This window comes from Nyctibius grandis, chromosome 21 (assembly GCF_013368605.1).
Source record: "Nyctibius grandis isolate bNycGra1 chromosome 21, bNycGra1.pri, whole genome shotgun sequence".
Classification (NCBI taxonomy): domain Eukaryota; kingdom Metazoa; phylum Chordata; class Aves; order Nyctibiiformes; family Nyctibiidae; genus Nyctibius; species Nyctibius grandis.
In genome coordinates, this window is record NC_090678.1 from 8,357,478 (window position 1) to 8,373,449 (window position 15,972).

At 47.8% G+C, this 15,972-nt stretch overlaps 1 protein-coding gene across 8 annotated transcripts in view; it reads left to right on the plus strand.

Annotated features, from left to right (window-relative positions):
* Positions 1-15,972, plus strand: part of PACS2 (phosphofurin acidic cluster sorting protein 2) — an 83,942-nt gene that overhangs the window by 56,711 nt on the left and 11,259 nt on the right. For all 8 annotated transcript variants that reach the window (XM_068416809.1, XM_068416810.1, XM_068416811.1 and 5 more), the window contains 5 exons: positions 56-166; positions 2,253-2,361; positions 9,483-9,525; positions 13,268-13,310; positions 15,258-15,393. In XM_068416809.1, the coding sequence (XP_068272910.1) occupies positions 56-166; positions 2,253-2,361; positions 9,483-9,525; positions 13,268-13,310; positions 15,258-15,393 (442 nt within the window). The remainder of the gene's footprint in view (positions 1-55; positions 167-2,252; positions 2,362-9,482; positions 9,526-13,267; positions 13,311-15,257; positions 15,394-15,972) is intronic.

Below are 15,972 nucleotides of genomic sequence, written 5' to 3' on the forward strand. Positions count from 1 at the left end.
ACACCTATGTTCAGTGCTGGGAAGAACAATTGTCATGTTTTCCTTTCTTTCTTAGGCTCTCATCCAGTGGCCAAGTATCTGGGGTCTGTAGATTATAGATACAACAACTTCTTCCAAGATCTAGCCTGGAGAGATCTGTTCAACAAACTTGAAGCACAGACCACTGGTAAGACCATGAGTCTGTGTCTGGCCTGTGTGGGATAAAAGGCTTGAATGAGTAATTTTAGCAAAGGTCAAGTAAATAGAAGAGGAAGCAGACAAATGTTTTTGTTCCTCTTTTCTCCTCACTCCACCACATTCCCTGTTCAGATGCTGACCTTTGTCTGTCCTCCACATGGTGGTTTGCAAACGGTGGTTGGCTCCCAGAGGCACTAGCTGCCTCTGAGTCACACTGTTTTTACCTAGCTCTCAGCTTTCTTCTTTGATGTGGAGGTCTCCCTACCAAGTTGAGTACATTGCTTTCTTTGGCCCTTCAGAAACTGTCCAGTCTAAAAGATTCTGAAAACTGGAAACTCTGGGAAGATTAACTTCTATTAGTTGTGCGTGAGAATGACCTTGACATTTCTGAAACCTGCTGGCAGGATTTTTCTCATTAAAAAAGAATTTTGTTCTTCACCAGTGTTGTAACATGTGGGAGCTGCCCTAGGTCAGATCAACGAGTTCCTGTTCTGATCAGAGTCTGTTCTAGGCCAGGATAAGAACTGGCCTTCCTGTGTGTTAAAGTACTAATTTGCTTAGAATATTAATGCTTACAGTTTTTCCATCCATTCCTTCAAGAACAGAAATAAACAGGAGAAAGGAGGATTTGCGTCTGATGTTTAGGGCTACGTGAAGGATTGAAACTTGACTGAGGAGTGATGCTCTCATGGCAGCGTATCCCATACAGAAATTTCCCTAGCAGGAAAAAGCCTTGGGGTTTTCAGAGCACCACAAGGGTGGGAAGATGCAGTTTGGTTCTCCTGTTGGAATTGCAGAGAGTGCCTGAGGCTGCCAGGATGCTCCTGGAAGTCCTCTAGCTGTGAGGAGGAAAGGGAGACCTCTCCATACAGGGGGTTGTTCAGAGCCTTTTCCAGCAGATGGGAACTTGGCTGGAGGAGGCCCTGGGCAGCCTGTTCTGGAGGTGAAGTTAGCCCTGCTTGGAGCAGGAGGCTGGACTAGAGATCTCCTAGTGTGCCATCCAACCTATGCTTTTCCTTGATTCTAAGCTCTTGGAAGAACATGTCTGGAAATGGTTTATTTTAATTCCTTGCTGCACTTGAAAATGCAGACAACGTCAATACAGACTTGATTTTTGTGTCTGAATTAGGAATACTTCATTAACCGTAGAAATCCAGGTCAAGAGCCATATCTGTTCTTTAGCAGGTTGTATGCTGCAGCCCTTAGGAGCCCTGAGGAAAATGCAGCCTCATTTTTGCGCAGTCCAGGCCTTGTAGATTCTCCGTTTTCATCTGTGCAGCAAGAACCACACAGAAACCCTGTGACAGCATAAGCAGATCTGGCAAAGAATCGTAGCTCTTCACAGTTCACTGTTCAAGTAATTGTTGTAAGAGACTTTGGGTTAAAATGCCCATTAAGGTATTGGACGAGCCTGGTGAAGGTAACTTGCATTCCCTTGATCTCACAGTTGAGGCTCTTTGCTTGAAATCAAAGCAATAATCAAGGCATTTAGGAAGTGTCTTCCCATCAACTTGACTCAAACAGAGTCTCACAGACTTGAAGCGTACTTGCTGCTACACACGTGATCTTTGTGCTCTTCCTACCCTTGCGTGGCTCTCTCTTCTCAGTTAACTCAGCAAGGTTGTGAGTTCGTTAGGAAATCGGGTAGCTCAAATGCTGGTGTGAGCAGAGTGGCTCGCCAAGCTGCTGGGAGAGACGGCTAGGCACTTTCCTCAGCAGATACCGCAGTCAAGATGCAAAAAAAGTCTAAAGCTGACTCTGAGCAGATACACATTTTCAAAGAAAAGCATTTTAACAGATACAAAATAACTCCTACTTCAGTGGTAATGCTGTGTACAGATGTCTGTGTATCTAGCATGCATTCCTGATGTTTTTACCTTGGTCTTGTAGGATGTTTGCTTTTGGTTAGACAGCTTTACAGTGCTCTGGGGTAGGCTGCAGAGCTTCCTTTGGAAGGTGCAGTTCAAATGCAGCTGTCTGGGGACCGTCTGCTGCTTGGCTGAGCAAATGGAGGGCAGTGCTGGTGATGGGCTGAGAAGTCACTTAATTTATTTTCTCTCTTTGTTCTATTGCAGTTCCAGAAGCACCTGATGTTGTCTCCCGGATAACGCAATATATAGCAGGGGCAAACTGTGCACACCAGTTGCCCATTGCTGAAGCGATGCTGACGTACAAGCAGAAAAGGTACGCCACTAACATACTACTGGCTTTCCAGAGTGAGCATCAGGTTGAAGGCAAAGTGTTTTTCTCATCTCATGTGCCAGCAGTCTTAAAATAACTGGATACACCTTGGGAACCTTACTGTACCCTGCACCCTAGTGAATCTACAACAGTGTGGTTCTTTAATTGCAGTGATTTATTTGAAGATCTGGAAGGTTTGGGGAAGTGGGAACTGGGCAGGATGGGGGATGGACAGATTATATCTGCTTATGTTTGGAGATCTCTTACCATGGAGACCTTTCCCTTACCAGAGACCTTAGGTGTGTAGGACTGGACTGTGGCATTAGCCCCACCAAAGTGTCTTCCATGAGACCTGGTCTTTTTGCACCAGAGTTGAGGGAACTGAAACCCTTTCTTTTTGGAGTGTAAATAGCAGAGCATGTGGATTGGTAGTTGCAGGATTCCAGAACTCCTGCTGGGGAGGGCTGACATTCACCAGGTTTTATTTCAACTTCTCTTAAGGGATAAGCAGCCTGTAGGAGGGAGGATTGTGGTCTGAAAACAAGATTCAGAAGTATGTAAAACCTCGTGTGGCTGTGGTGCAGGAAGAGGAGTGTCACTGAAGGGTAGAGATGCATTGTTTCTGAGGCACAGAGGAGAATAATAGACTGCAACTCACACACATCCCAATAATTTCTCAGAGGACAAGCACTTGCCTCGTGGTTTTTCTCGATTAGGGACTATCAGTCTCCTGTGAGGCATGGATGATGTTAATTGTTAATTACTGCCCTTCCCATATTATATCTGATCTTTTGGTTTTAGTCCATTAACATCCCTCATTGGTACCTCCTTTGAATAAGAACTGGGAATGATTAAAGGTGTGGGCAGGGTCAGGTTTTTTTCCCTCAATTTGGAAATGCTCATTGTATATTGCTTTGCTATTCCTGTGTCTGCTCTACATTACTTTGCAGAAATGATTCAGTAAAATTTAGCCCATTCTTCATGTTCTTCTAGGGAAAGTATTTCCAGACTAACTAGTCTGTTAAAAAGAGTGCACTTTCTTCATGTATTTGTGAACTTCTGTAATGTTAACCTGATAAGCGTGAAGTTTGGAGAGCCACAGGATACTTGAAGCTCTTGGCTTCAACCCTTTTATTTTATTTTTGGTGTGAAGACTTGCATTAGTTACAAATCTGGAGTTCAGACACCGCTAGTGCAGTGTGAATCCCTTCTGATGGCTGCCTTGTTCTTTCTCTGCATCCTTCGGTTGCTGGGTTCTGCACTGGTCTCCACTCTCTTCCCCATTCTGTTTCAGGTTCATTTTTGTCATTAACACACATTTAATCATTTTGAGTTTCTAATGTGCCCAGTAAAGTCAATTTGTTACTTTGTTGAAAAACATCTGACATGTATGTCAGTAATACATGCACTTAACCCTGCCAGCAGTGTGCATGACCACTTTACCCAGCTGGCCTGATCCATTGGGGTTTTAGACCCTTTGGACTTGGTGGTGCCAGGCCTGAAGCTGTTGAGAGGTTTAGATCAGGCTCAAACCCTGCAGAAAGTTACTTGGAAGACAGATCGCTGAGACTTTTAGTCAGGCTCGTGGCATAGCCTGTAGTCTCTTAGTATCTCTGTTGGGTCTGCTTTGAAATAACTTCTACTTTCAGCTAAGTACCCCGTGAGCAAACTGGAGAGTGAGTTAGAGGAACAAGCTCTCCCGTGCAGTGATGGGCAGTTATGTCCCCATGTGGCTCTCTTCAGAAAAGCAGCTTTCTGTCATTGGCAGCAACTTAGGGAGGGTATTGTGAAAAACAACACAGAAATTCTGTTTCTATTAGCACTGTCTGAATGAATGCATCACTTTGTTGTAAGTATAATAACATATTTATCTTTTTCTTTGGTTGCTTTCTGAAAAGGAAAAAGAGCTTTCATTTTGATTTTACCATAAGGTATCAGTTCCTTTTAGGTTCCCTCTCCGATCTGTATCTTTTCCCCCATGAACTGGTCTTTTGTGCCTTGTTTAACAGTTCCTTGCAGGTCTGGGATGCACGGTTTGTGCTTTAGGTTAAATTCTGCTCACTGCTTTGAAACTATGGTATCTGCTGGCAGAACACGTTAAAAATGACTGCTCTGCCTTTGGACCACACATATGGGTTCCCAGGATGTAGAATGAATGGGAATGAAGGGATTATTGAGAGAGGAGGTTTGAGCAGTAAAACAGTGAGAAGGTAGAGTTTTTTCTTCCCTTATTCCTAGCCATCAGAGAATATAGTGTAGCTCCAAAAGGATCAGGCTTTTCAGTTCCCGTCTGTTGGAACTGGAGTGCTGTGGGCATCACTCAGTGCCTCAGGGTGGGGTTCAGCCATGCAGTGGCCGAGTGCAGACCAGCTAATCATTCCCTGTAATCAAAAAATTAAGGATTAGTCTCTTATTGGCAGGCTATCCCAAACATATGGGACTTCTCCGAGCCTAAGAAAGAGGAGACAGATGTATGTTAGCAGGGGAGTTGTGCTCTCAGAGCTGCCTCCAAGACCCTTTGCTCTGCAGGGTCCCCTGCTTCAAACCATGCTGTTGTTGGACATTGTGAACTAAGGACAGAATAAACAAAGTTACTGTGACTCCCTCGAGGCCAGGGGTGAACGGCTTCTCCAAGGCCAGCTTTCAAGGCAGTGGTCCATATAGAAACAGTAGTACTACCTACAAATTCATTACAAATCTCCCAGTATCCTAGCATTTGCTCTGTTAAACAAGCCCTAGTTGTTCAAGGAAAGCCAACCCAGTCGAGGATGTAGCTGTATGTGATGAGCTGCTTTATAACTTTATTACCAGCTATCCCTATTTTGACTTACCTCCACTCTCCTACCTGTCCCCTTGTTCTGTTTGTCATGGCAAAGGGTTGGCGCATGTGCTGCCTGTGATGGACTGCAATGGTGCAAAAGCTTTGTCCCGTTCTTTTGGAGCATCTGCTGACCTTACCTGAAATCGAGGGGCCTGGAAATGAGGAAAGGGTTCAGGAAGAAAATTAGTTGCCATTTCAGCTCCTCTGCGTTACACTGGGTGACTGACTTTGTCTCTGAACACTGGGAGAGTTACTGGTTACTGAATTGTCATGAAACACTGCAGTCCAGGCGACATCTGGGGAGCTGGGACCATGCTGGCAGAGGTGTGCCTCTGACTAGGAGGGGTGTATCATCAACGTTGGTATATCTCTGCATTGCTTTCTTGAATGAAACCCTGCGGTATTTAAGATCTGAGACTCGGCAGACACCCATTCCAGTGTAGCTGGATTGCTGATCGGTTGTGTGAACCTGGGCTGGTGTCACTCACTGTAATTCAGTTTATGCCATGTGGCTTCTGGATAGCCCTTGCATTAATGTGGGGAGCAGATCGGCTGTTGGAAATAAAAGCATTGCTCGCTTCTCAGGGTGAGAGCTGGGTCATTTCCTACCTAGTTGCACATTTACCAAAAGCTCTTCCCTCTCGTGTTGTAGGGCACTTGCCCTGCTCTTGCTCCCTGGAGCACAAGTGCCTTGCATTGGAGGGTGAGCCAGCGTGGGTTCCTGGGCAGTCGGAAGCAGGGTAGCACTGTTTTCTCCCTGCTGCGTGTCTCTGACTCTCTGCAGGGCAGTGGCTAGACGGAGTCCAGGTCCTTTCTCTGAATGCTGCTTCTAAAACACAACCTCCAGCAGTTGCTGAACGTGAACACAGCTGGTGAAGATGGACCCGATCCCTCCTCTGGTTCAGCAGCACGTGTATCTTCTGGCTTGTTGCTGCATGAACCTCCTTGTGCAGCTGGTGGAAACGTAACAGAAGTTTCCTTGTGCCCCTTGCCTGGCAGAGCAGTGCGGCAGTCAAGGCTGAAGAAATGTGCTGAAACGTCCTGTTGAATATGTCCCGCCCGCTGTGGGAACGTGAAAGGTGCTGGACAACAATTTCATGGGGAAGCAGAGAGGTGATTCATCTGATGTGTTGTGAGGACCTGGAGTTGCTTTGTGCCCTTCTTTGGTTTGAACACTGGAGACTTGGTGGAACAGGGGCAGTGTTAGCCAGCAGAGAGCTATAGCTGCCCTGTGGGAGAGACAGACGCTTCATACCAAAGACGAACCCTGGAGAGTTGGTGGTGGTGCCTGGCCTGAACTCGCTTAGAGGCTGCTAGTCCGTCGGTGATAAAAGTCTGCTCTTTCCTGTTGCCCCCTTGCAGGACTTGCCTGGAATAAAGTAGTATGCAAGACCCTCCTGCTAGGAAATCACAGGTGTCTGGCTACATTTGAATCTGGTTTGGGTTGCTTAAATTGAAAATGAAATCTTAGTAAAAGGCTAATAACTGGCATAACTGCTCCAAGTGATTATTCAGTCCCTCTCACTGTAGTGTCTGACTGCTTTGCAGCTCAGTTTGTACTTGGCCTCAGAAGTGAGAGCGATTATTCCTTCCCTTTGTCAGCTGGGTGACTAGTGGTGATGTAGCTTCTTATTTCTAGGAGTCCTAAAGCTATAAATCTGGCTGTATGTCTTTGTTCAGGATGAATTAATTTCTTGGGGTAGGGAGGGAGCCTGCAAGTCCATTTCTGGACAGTTTTACTTTGAAGGACTGATTACATGTGGATGGATTTTGCCCAAGCAAAAATAATTGGACAACTCCCCATTCCAGATTAAGATTTTTTTTCTAGCCTCTCAGCATAGGTCTGTTTTTAGTTTTCCCCAGAATCTCTTTTTTTTTTCCCCTCCAGAATTACAGAGGTAAAGTATCAATAACACTGTTAAAAATAACAAACTAGGGTCGGGTTGGGCTTTAAAATATAGCTGAGATACCAGGGCCGTGTGGATAAAACCAATACCTTGGACCTCGCTCTGGGGGTAAAACCGCTGCAGCCTGGGCATTTGTGCAGCCTAGGTAATAAGGGGGAGCTGCCTCTCCGGGGACAGGGGATATTTTAGTTGCAGGGCTGTGGTAGGAGGAATAGAAGAGACCATTACCAAGGTGAAGGGATTCTGGATTAATGTTTTGGGATCCAGAAGGACAAGAATCAGGAAAGAGCATGAAAGAGGAAGTGGAGAACAAGCACAAGTCCTCTCATCTTTCCTTGTCATCCAAATGAAGAGCAGCTCTTTTGATAAGCTGCATTTTCAGAGGCACATGTGCAAGATCAGAGTTCCCAAGAGGACGTGTGACAGGACTAGCCTAGCTGAGCTGAAATCCAGCTGGATTGCTTCAGGAGCAGTCTGTGCATCGTTGTGAGCTGTGATAAATGGTGACTGAAGCAAACGATTTATTTCATAAATGCCCTTGAGCTCTCCTCAGTGGTAGTCTGAGCTCCCAGGGGGAACAAGAATGAGTTTTCTGCTGGAATTGGGCACAGTTTGTTTTTGAGAGCTCAGAGCAAAGCCATCCAGTAGCTGAGAGACGACTAGGCAACTATTGTGCTTCCCTCACTTGGTCAGCAGGACTCACTTCAGCTGCCTTAGCCTGTGGAGCTGAAGAAGTGAGAAGAAAATTGAGCCTCTGTCCTGTGCTTCTCCCAACAACTCTGTGGGTTTCTTCTTTCTCTTTGCAAAACTGGAGCAGGAAATGTCACATTCATAGGAGGCTTATTTGCTGGGGAGCCTGCAGCCGTGGTTGGAAAGACGTGACCTTTCTGGCTTCCAACACAGAACCAGGGACTCGGTCGTTTTTTTTTCATGTGCTTTGGGGGAAAAATGAAGGTGCAGTGCCTGAGATTGTGAGGTGGGAAGGGAGCAGAGCCCTTGGCTTTGCCGTAGAGCTGAGCCAAGGCAAGAGGCTATTTGCAAAAGCCCACTGTGCACTGGACCAAGAGGGAGCTCTGGCTGAGTCACGTTCACTGCGGTTCTAGGCCATTCATTCCATAGGGCTTAGAGGAAACTGTCCAGGGCTGGCAACACTTGTGCATTTGGTGTGTTTCTGATCTGTGCCAGAAACGGCACAGAAATACCTGCTTTCCTGAAGTATTTGTGCTGCTCCCAGCAATTTTCTGGATGAAGGCAATGCTGGACTTTTTTTTCTGAACGCTGCAGTGTTCTGAGCACCGAGGGATGCACAAAAAGAGAAATGTGAGAAATCTTGGTGTTTGTCTGCTTCCTACCTGTTTCCTGTGCTTGGCCACTGAGAAACGTCATGTGTCTTACCTGTACAGTCACTTCCACTGCTGAACTTTAATTCCTCTGAGCACATGGATGTGCTCCTGAAGTCCTCTCCTCACCCTGTGGGTCCGTCTTCATCTCTGTCACCCCTGAAGAGAGCAGTGCCTCTGCAGGCCCTTCCAGCCTGCCTTCCTCCTCACTCCGGTCTTCCCTCTCTTGTCTTTGTTGAGTCTCTCCCTAACCCCTGCTAGGTTTGACTGTGGCCTTTGTTGCTGGCCCTTCTCCACCCTTTGGCTTCTGAATCCTGGGCAGGGCTGGAGCAGGAGGGGCTGATGCCTTCCTGCTTTCAAAACGTGTGTAGTGTTGTCTTCAGCTGTTTCTGGGACGTGGTCCGCGTTTTGTTTGGTTTAGCTGTTTGCTGTTCTCGAGTTGGTGTCCTGATCTACCCGCTGTGCTCTGGTGCCTGACCTCTCTAGCGTCCCTGTCTGAGGGACTGCAAGCTCCCAGTGACAGGGAACGTGTATCTGTGTGCGTGAGCACGTGTGTGTACGTACTTGCTGGTGCTGTACAAATAACTACGTGTCACGGCTTGTAACCCCGTGGCAGGCTAACTGCTTTAGCGATGCTGGGATATGCAAGGTATGGCACATGGCTCCAAAGGTGGGACGCGTGAAGGCCATGCGTGCAGAGCACTTCAGGTACTAGTAAGTAACACCCAGTTCTCCATGTTGTTGTGGCACAGATCCATTTCCTCGCAGTAGGAGGTCGTGTGTCTGTAATGACTGCCATGCCATTAAAGCATGTTTCTCTGTCAAGCGTGAGGGAGGGAGGAAGAGACCTTTCCCCTGAGAGATGAGCTGTAAGCTGCGTGCTCTTCCCCACCCATGCAGATTCTTAGCGTGCTGGCAGGGGGCCTTGAGAGGAGACATTGGACTGGCGCTTGCATACTGTCCGTCCCTGCTGCATGCTTGAATGCAACTTATAAAGTGAGTATTGTGCCCGGTGTGGAAGCGAGCTGTTAACAACTCTTTTCTCTTTGCCTTTAGCCCTGACGAAGAATCTTCGCAGAAGTTCATTCCCTTTGTTGGGGTGAGTGTTATCTTAGTTACGCTGTCTCAAGCCAGCCTAGAGTATGTCCACAAGTGTTAACCCAAACTTAGCTGGTTACTGAAGTAGAGCAGGAGCCACTGGGTGCTCTTAGAGTGTCAGCATGATGGTTGGATGCAATGGCCTGGTATGTAAGCAAACCTCAAAGGTCCCTCAACAAGCTACTAGGTGTATTTTACTTTCCAAGCAACTGGCTCTGAGCAGCCCTGTGCTGTGTGCCTGCCAGCACTGGAGCAGGCACTGCAGCCTTGCTGTTGCCTTTTTCATTCAATACAAAGAGGAAAGTGTGATGCTGAAGTGCTCTGATCCGCAGCCTGTCTTTGCTGCAGGCCAGAGCACTTAGTTGGTGGAGAATTGCTTCTGGGCCACATGCAGAGGAAGCTCGTGTGTTCCTGGAAATCTGATCTGAGGGTTTCTGTGCCCAGCACTCTACTGGGTGATTGATTTGGCCAAACTTGCTATTCCAGTGTCAGTCTTCTGTCTGCTTGTCATGAATGGTCTCCAGTCCTCTTAATATCCCACCTACTCTTGGGAAGTGGAGAGTACATCCCACCAGGGAGATCATTTATACCACTGTTAAGTTTGAGTCTGGGGCAGTAGCTATTTAATACATTTTATTATGTGCATATGTATTTGGGATAGTAGTCCTTGGCTTTCTCTTCTGTCCTTGTCTTTAAATGTTCCCAGCTCAGGTGGCCAAATGCAGAGTATCTAGGCAGGGGTGTGTTTGTGCTCTTGTCAGTGTGTTTTGTGCATTGTGTACTTTGCCTTTTCTAGCTTCCCTCCCCATATTTGATCATGCTGTTCAATTCATTAAGTTTTAGGTCTTTGACCTGCAGCCCAAGGATATCCCCTGACTGCTTTGCAGCTACAGGATGTCCTCTTCACAGTTTTTGCTGCTCTCTTGTAGCTTCACTTTCTCGCATGCTGGCTGTCTTGTTCTGCCTTCTCTGTGTTAAGCTGACTTGTGTGCGTTCCTGTTTGTATCCCTGTCAGTGTCGGAACTCATCTAAAATCCCAAGGCGTTTAAAGAGCTCAGTCTCTCTTGCCTTCAGGCTGACCCTGCTTTCACTTTGGTGTCTCTCCAGAGTGAGAGTGTGTCTCTGCAGTGCTCCTGTGGTGACAACCTACTTTCGTTTGTTGAAGGAAAGATGTCTTCCTCTGAAGCAGAGGCACACATCTTCCAGATTTGTTCCCTGCTGATGAGCTTTGCTGTGATCTTGTCCCTCCCATGAACTGTGGTGGCTGGTGAAGAACTGTTGTTATGAAACAGCCGTTTCACCTTTCCCAATAATAGGAAAAGCCCAGAAGGGCTTGGAAGCGCCTGGACTCGTCTCGCTGTAGCTGCTAGGCTCTGCAAAGCTTTTCTTTAGGGCTGATTTAGTTCAGTGCTATGTGCAAGCAAATGGGGCTCAGAGTGTTTGTCCAGTTGCTGTAGAATGATCATTGTCCTGACATTAGCAATGCTTTTCCAGTCTGGATTTGATTGTCTGAAAGTGGGAAGAGTGAACAGCTCTGTGTGCAGAACACTGCCAACCCCCAGAAAAACCTGCCTTGAAAGCACAGAATGATTTTCTGTGTCGGCTGGTGGTTAGGGTCAAATCAGTGCTGCTTATTCTTGCTTCTGAAGTGTTCCTGACACAGTAATTCGCCATGAAACACATCTGAAGAGGCTGAAAGGCTGACTGCAGGTGTCTCTCAGTCTGAAACTGAATATGAATACCAAAGCTCTTTCCCTCAGCTGCAGCCTGCTTGGAGCTGTTGGCCAAGGAAAGGAGGGAGCCAGTGACGTTTGGGTTTGTGACTCCTGACGTTGGTTGGACTCTTGGCTTTCAGGGGGTGAAAACTGATGTCCTGCAGCTGGGTTACCCAGAGCAAGCAGGGCAGTGCCATGCTGCTCACATGGGCTCTGAAGTGATGGGAGTGGAGCCTCACGAGGGGCCAGTCGGATGTGAAAGCCAAGGTCGGGTGGTGAGGCTGTGTGGTCATGCGCCTGCGTTGTGCCAACAGCCAGTTGCCAGGAGAGTTAACAGGATGTGCCTCCTTCCTCAAAGGAAAGGAGGCTGGCTGCTGCAGTGTTCCTGGATGGCGGCGTTGTTGGGACTGCAGCAGTCTCAAGCGCCTCCCTGAGTAGAGGGAAGGGAAAGTGTTTAACCTTGGCTTTCTCCCATGGGTCTGAACTCGAGCATCTTCAGTCAGACAGCAAGGGGGAAAAGGCCAAAAGAGGTTTCCTGCCTGGCTTGCAGATCAAGGTGGCTGTAGGTAGTTTTCTGTGTTGCTTGTTCTTCCCCTAACTCTCCTGTCTCACCTCTTCTTGCTCACAGCTAGTTACGGTCTGTGAAACATCCTCTTGGCATTTAACACATACAGCACAAATGGCTTCTGGGCTCCAGAGCCTGATTTGTTGCCCTTTGGATGGAGACTGACTAAACTGAGCTGCAGCCTCCTTCTCCCAAGCCAGTGCCCCCTCAGGGAGCCTCTGGACACACTGCTGAATTCACGATGGCCTTTCCAAGACTGGAACTAGCAGAGAATATGCCAGCGCGCCTGACAGCTCTCCAAGATCTACTGTTGAGCATACACCCCTCCACCTCAAACTGTGCAAAGTTTTTTGCTTCTAATGATTAGGTCCTTTTTCTTGATCCCATAGCACAGGAATGTGCTCCCTAGAGATGTGGTCTAGACATGGTGATGCCTGAACTTAACGATCATCTGTTTTCAAACGAAATAGACGGCGTGACATCATTTCTCATTCTAAAGCAGGTTTATTGATTTGAGATGCCTTTGCAGCTCTTTTCCATTTGTCAACATTTGTATAGGGTAAACATTAGCCCTGGATACAAGTTTCTTAAGGACCTTAAGAAGGATCTCTCCTCTGCAGTGTTGAGAGTGATGATCCCTGTGCACCATAGCAGATTATCACTACAGAAGGTCCCTGCTTTTATATCACTGAGGGTCATTTTATCTTTCTAGGCATAGTGTGTTCTTGGGAGCTTGTGTTTGTAGCATGCTCTGTTCCACAAATTATTGCCAGTGGCATTTATCATTAACCTAAACGTACTAGCTGGTGGTTGGCTATATCAGAACACATTTGTAGCCTTATGACAGTGTGATTGGGATTGTTCTGACCTGTCCATGTGATGGTTTATCCATGTTTGTGCCCAGAGGCTTTGCTAGGATCTTTATCTTCTTTGCTGGACACTTCCCTTGTTTGAAGACTAGAAAACTCTGATCAGAAACTGCACTTTGTTGCTTTCGTGGTTTCCTAACAAACCCCAACTATGCTGCACCCTAGAAGTGGCTGCACTTGTGTGGTGGAAGCAATATGTCTGTAATTAGCAAGTGTATCAAAGCAATGCTAAAGGGATATTTGTGTTCCTTTCTCCTCCATGCCCTATTCCCACAGGTGTCACAGACAGGCACTGTCTATGCCCTAGCCTGGGGCTGAGATGGGCTATTCAGAGCTGTGCAGGTCTGTAACAGCTCTATAGGGTCTGCCTGTCTTTTGTATAGGTCAGGAAAGGGTTGTGAGCTGGTACTGCTTGGCTGGACACTGCTGGAACCTGCCTGTCTCTTCAAAGACTCCACTTTTTAACATACTTTAACGCTACTCTGACTGCAGGGACAGTGCCAAGGGGGGTGTAGGGATGAGCTTGGGTTGGCGGCGTTCCCGACGTTCAGGGAACTCTGGTTTCACAGACCTCTTCTGTTTTGCTCCCTCTAGGTGGTGAAGGTTGGAATAGTGGAACAATCTTCTGCAACGTCAGGTAACAAGCATCTTGTCTGTGCTTCCTGTGTTGTACAGGTGGTGGGGGCCTGACTTCACAGGCTGAACAAACTTGTCCATTGCTGATGTCTTGGAGATTTGTAAGGTGGAATTGGATTGTATTAGCTCCCAGTTCCGCTGCCTTGACTCACAGAGGCTGTCTGCAGAAAGAGAGGCCTCTCTCTTTCAAGAGGCCCTTTTTCTTCTTACTTTACAAGGAGCTTCAGGCCAGCTGAAATTCCCACACCCTCAGCCAGGGAAGCTCCACTTATATATGTGCAAACACCTATTTTTCTTATGTGTGTTCTCAGTGAGGTGGTTTCACCACTGTGGTTATTTGAGGTTCCTGCTCTAAACTGGGGAGGCAGTTTATTGGAAGTTCATGCCTGTCTCCCTACGACGGGCTCAATTACGTAATGAAGTCAGTCTCAAACATGTGCCTAACACTGGGAACTCCAGGACAGGCAGCCAGTCTGCCCATCTGACAACAAATTTAGACCCAGATTTTTTAATGGGGGAGTGCAAAGCTGATTTACACGATACTGCCCGATTACACACATGGATATGGGATGGTGCCATTTTATCAATGTGAACTTGTTTTTTCCTCTTTCATGCGCACTCCTAGTCAGGAATATTTTTTTCTGCATCTGCTGGAGTTGTTTCTTATATTGCTTCACTATTAAGCCCAGATTCCTGTGGCCTGGGTTACACATAGGTTTGTGTGTGGAGGCAGCCCTTCTGCGGGTCACTCTATGCTGCCACAGCGCTCTCACCATCCTAAAGGGCCAACATGAAGGGAATGATGCCTTGGTTGTGGAGAGTGGAAGCAGGGGGAACGGGGAGATCCCTGTGGTCAGCCCAGAGGTACTGGATTCTCCAAGAGTCTCAGAGTGGGCTGCCCTGCCGTGGTTATGGGGAGAGATGGATTGAATGGATTGAGAGCAGCCCTGAGGAGAAGGACTTGGGGGTGATGGTTGACGAGAAGCTCAACATGAGCCGGCAGCGCGCGCTTGCAGCCCAGAAGGCCAACCGTATCCTGGGCTGCATCAAAAGCAGCGTGGCCAGCAGGTTGAGGGAGGGGATTCTGCCCCTCTGCTCCGCTCTCGTGAGACCCCACCTGGAGTACTGCGTCCAGCTCTGGGGTCCCCGGCATAAGAAGGACATGGAGCTGGTGGAGCGAGTCCAGACGGGGGCCACAAAGATGATCAGAGGGCTGGAGCACCTCTGCTATGGAGGCAGGCTGAGAGAGTTGGGGCTGTTCAGCCTGGATAAGAGAAGGCTCCAGGGAGACCTTCTAGCACCTTCCAGTACCTGAAGGGGGCCTACAGGAAAGCAGGAGAGGGGCTTTTTACAAGGGCATGTAATGATAGGATGAGGGGTAATGGTTTTAAACTGAAAGAGGGGAGATTTAGATTAGATATTAGGAAGAAATTCTTTACTGTGAGGGTGGTGAGACACTGGCCCAGGTTGCCCAGAGAAGCTGTGGCTGCCCCCTCCCTGGCAGTGTTCAAGGCCAGGTTGGATGGGGCTTTGAGCAACCTGGTCTAGAGGAAGGTGTCCCTGCCTGTGGCAGGGGGGTTGGAACTAGATGATCTTTAAGGTCCCTTCCAAGCCAAACCATTCTATGATTCTATGAGATTCCCCAGCAGGGATCAATGGGCTGGGCTCTGACCATGCACGAGGCTCAAAATCAGCTGGGAGCAAACCCGATGCCAGGTGGGGAGCCCAGAGGAGTGTGACTGTCTGTGCCTGCCTCGTAACTAAACATAGGAAGTCCCACGGCTTAAGTGTGGAGGCAGTCAGAGCTGATGGGCTAGCTGATCTCTGGATTGAGTCTGAACAAAATCTGTGCAGCAGGAGCGTGGGTAAAGAGACTGAGCTACCCCAGCGTGCATGTGCTGGGCTGTGAGATGAACCCAGACAAACAGTTTGCCTTCTTTTCTGCAAGGTGACTCTGATGACGCAGCTCCCTCAAGCTCCAGTGTCCTTTCTTCTACCCCGCCTTCTGTGTCTCCTGCTGTGAAAGAAGCCTCCCCCACGCCACCTTCCTCACCGTCTGTCACAGGCAGCTTCTCATCCTCAAGGTAAAGCATGTTTTGTCTCCTTACATCTCCCTTGGCTGTCTTATCTGACATATGTGTGAGAGAGGAAGACTCTTCTAAAGGAAAACCCATAGCTCTGCTTTCTTCCTCTCTAGCAAACACTTGAACTCGTCACCTTTCCCCTTTACTTCTTTTGCTCTGGAGTGACTGTGTCCTTGCTGGCCGACAAGGAGCTGAGGAGGGCAGAGGGGATCTTGTACCCGACAGGAATGCTGCTCTTCTCAAGGGCAGACACATTTGAACTAGGAGGGGCAGCCTTGTTTCTGATAGTCTGGCAGGAACCCTGATTCTGATGAGCTATTGTGGCAGCCTGTTTGGGAAGGTTTGTGTTCTCCATCTGCTGGTATTTTCCCTTTGAGACTTGGATTCTCTTGGGGAGATATGTAGCCAAAGAAAATACTGACCCTAATACTCATGGGTGCTAGCCTAGTCCATCATGATTCTTATAATATGTTTTTAAGGACCAACTGACTGTAAAGGCAGAGTGACTCTATAGAAGGAGCAGGCTTTTTCTCTGTGAGGGGAGAGCTGACACGTGTAAGGTGGCATAGTGGAATTGCA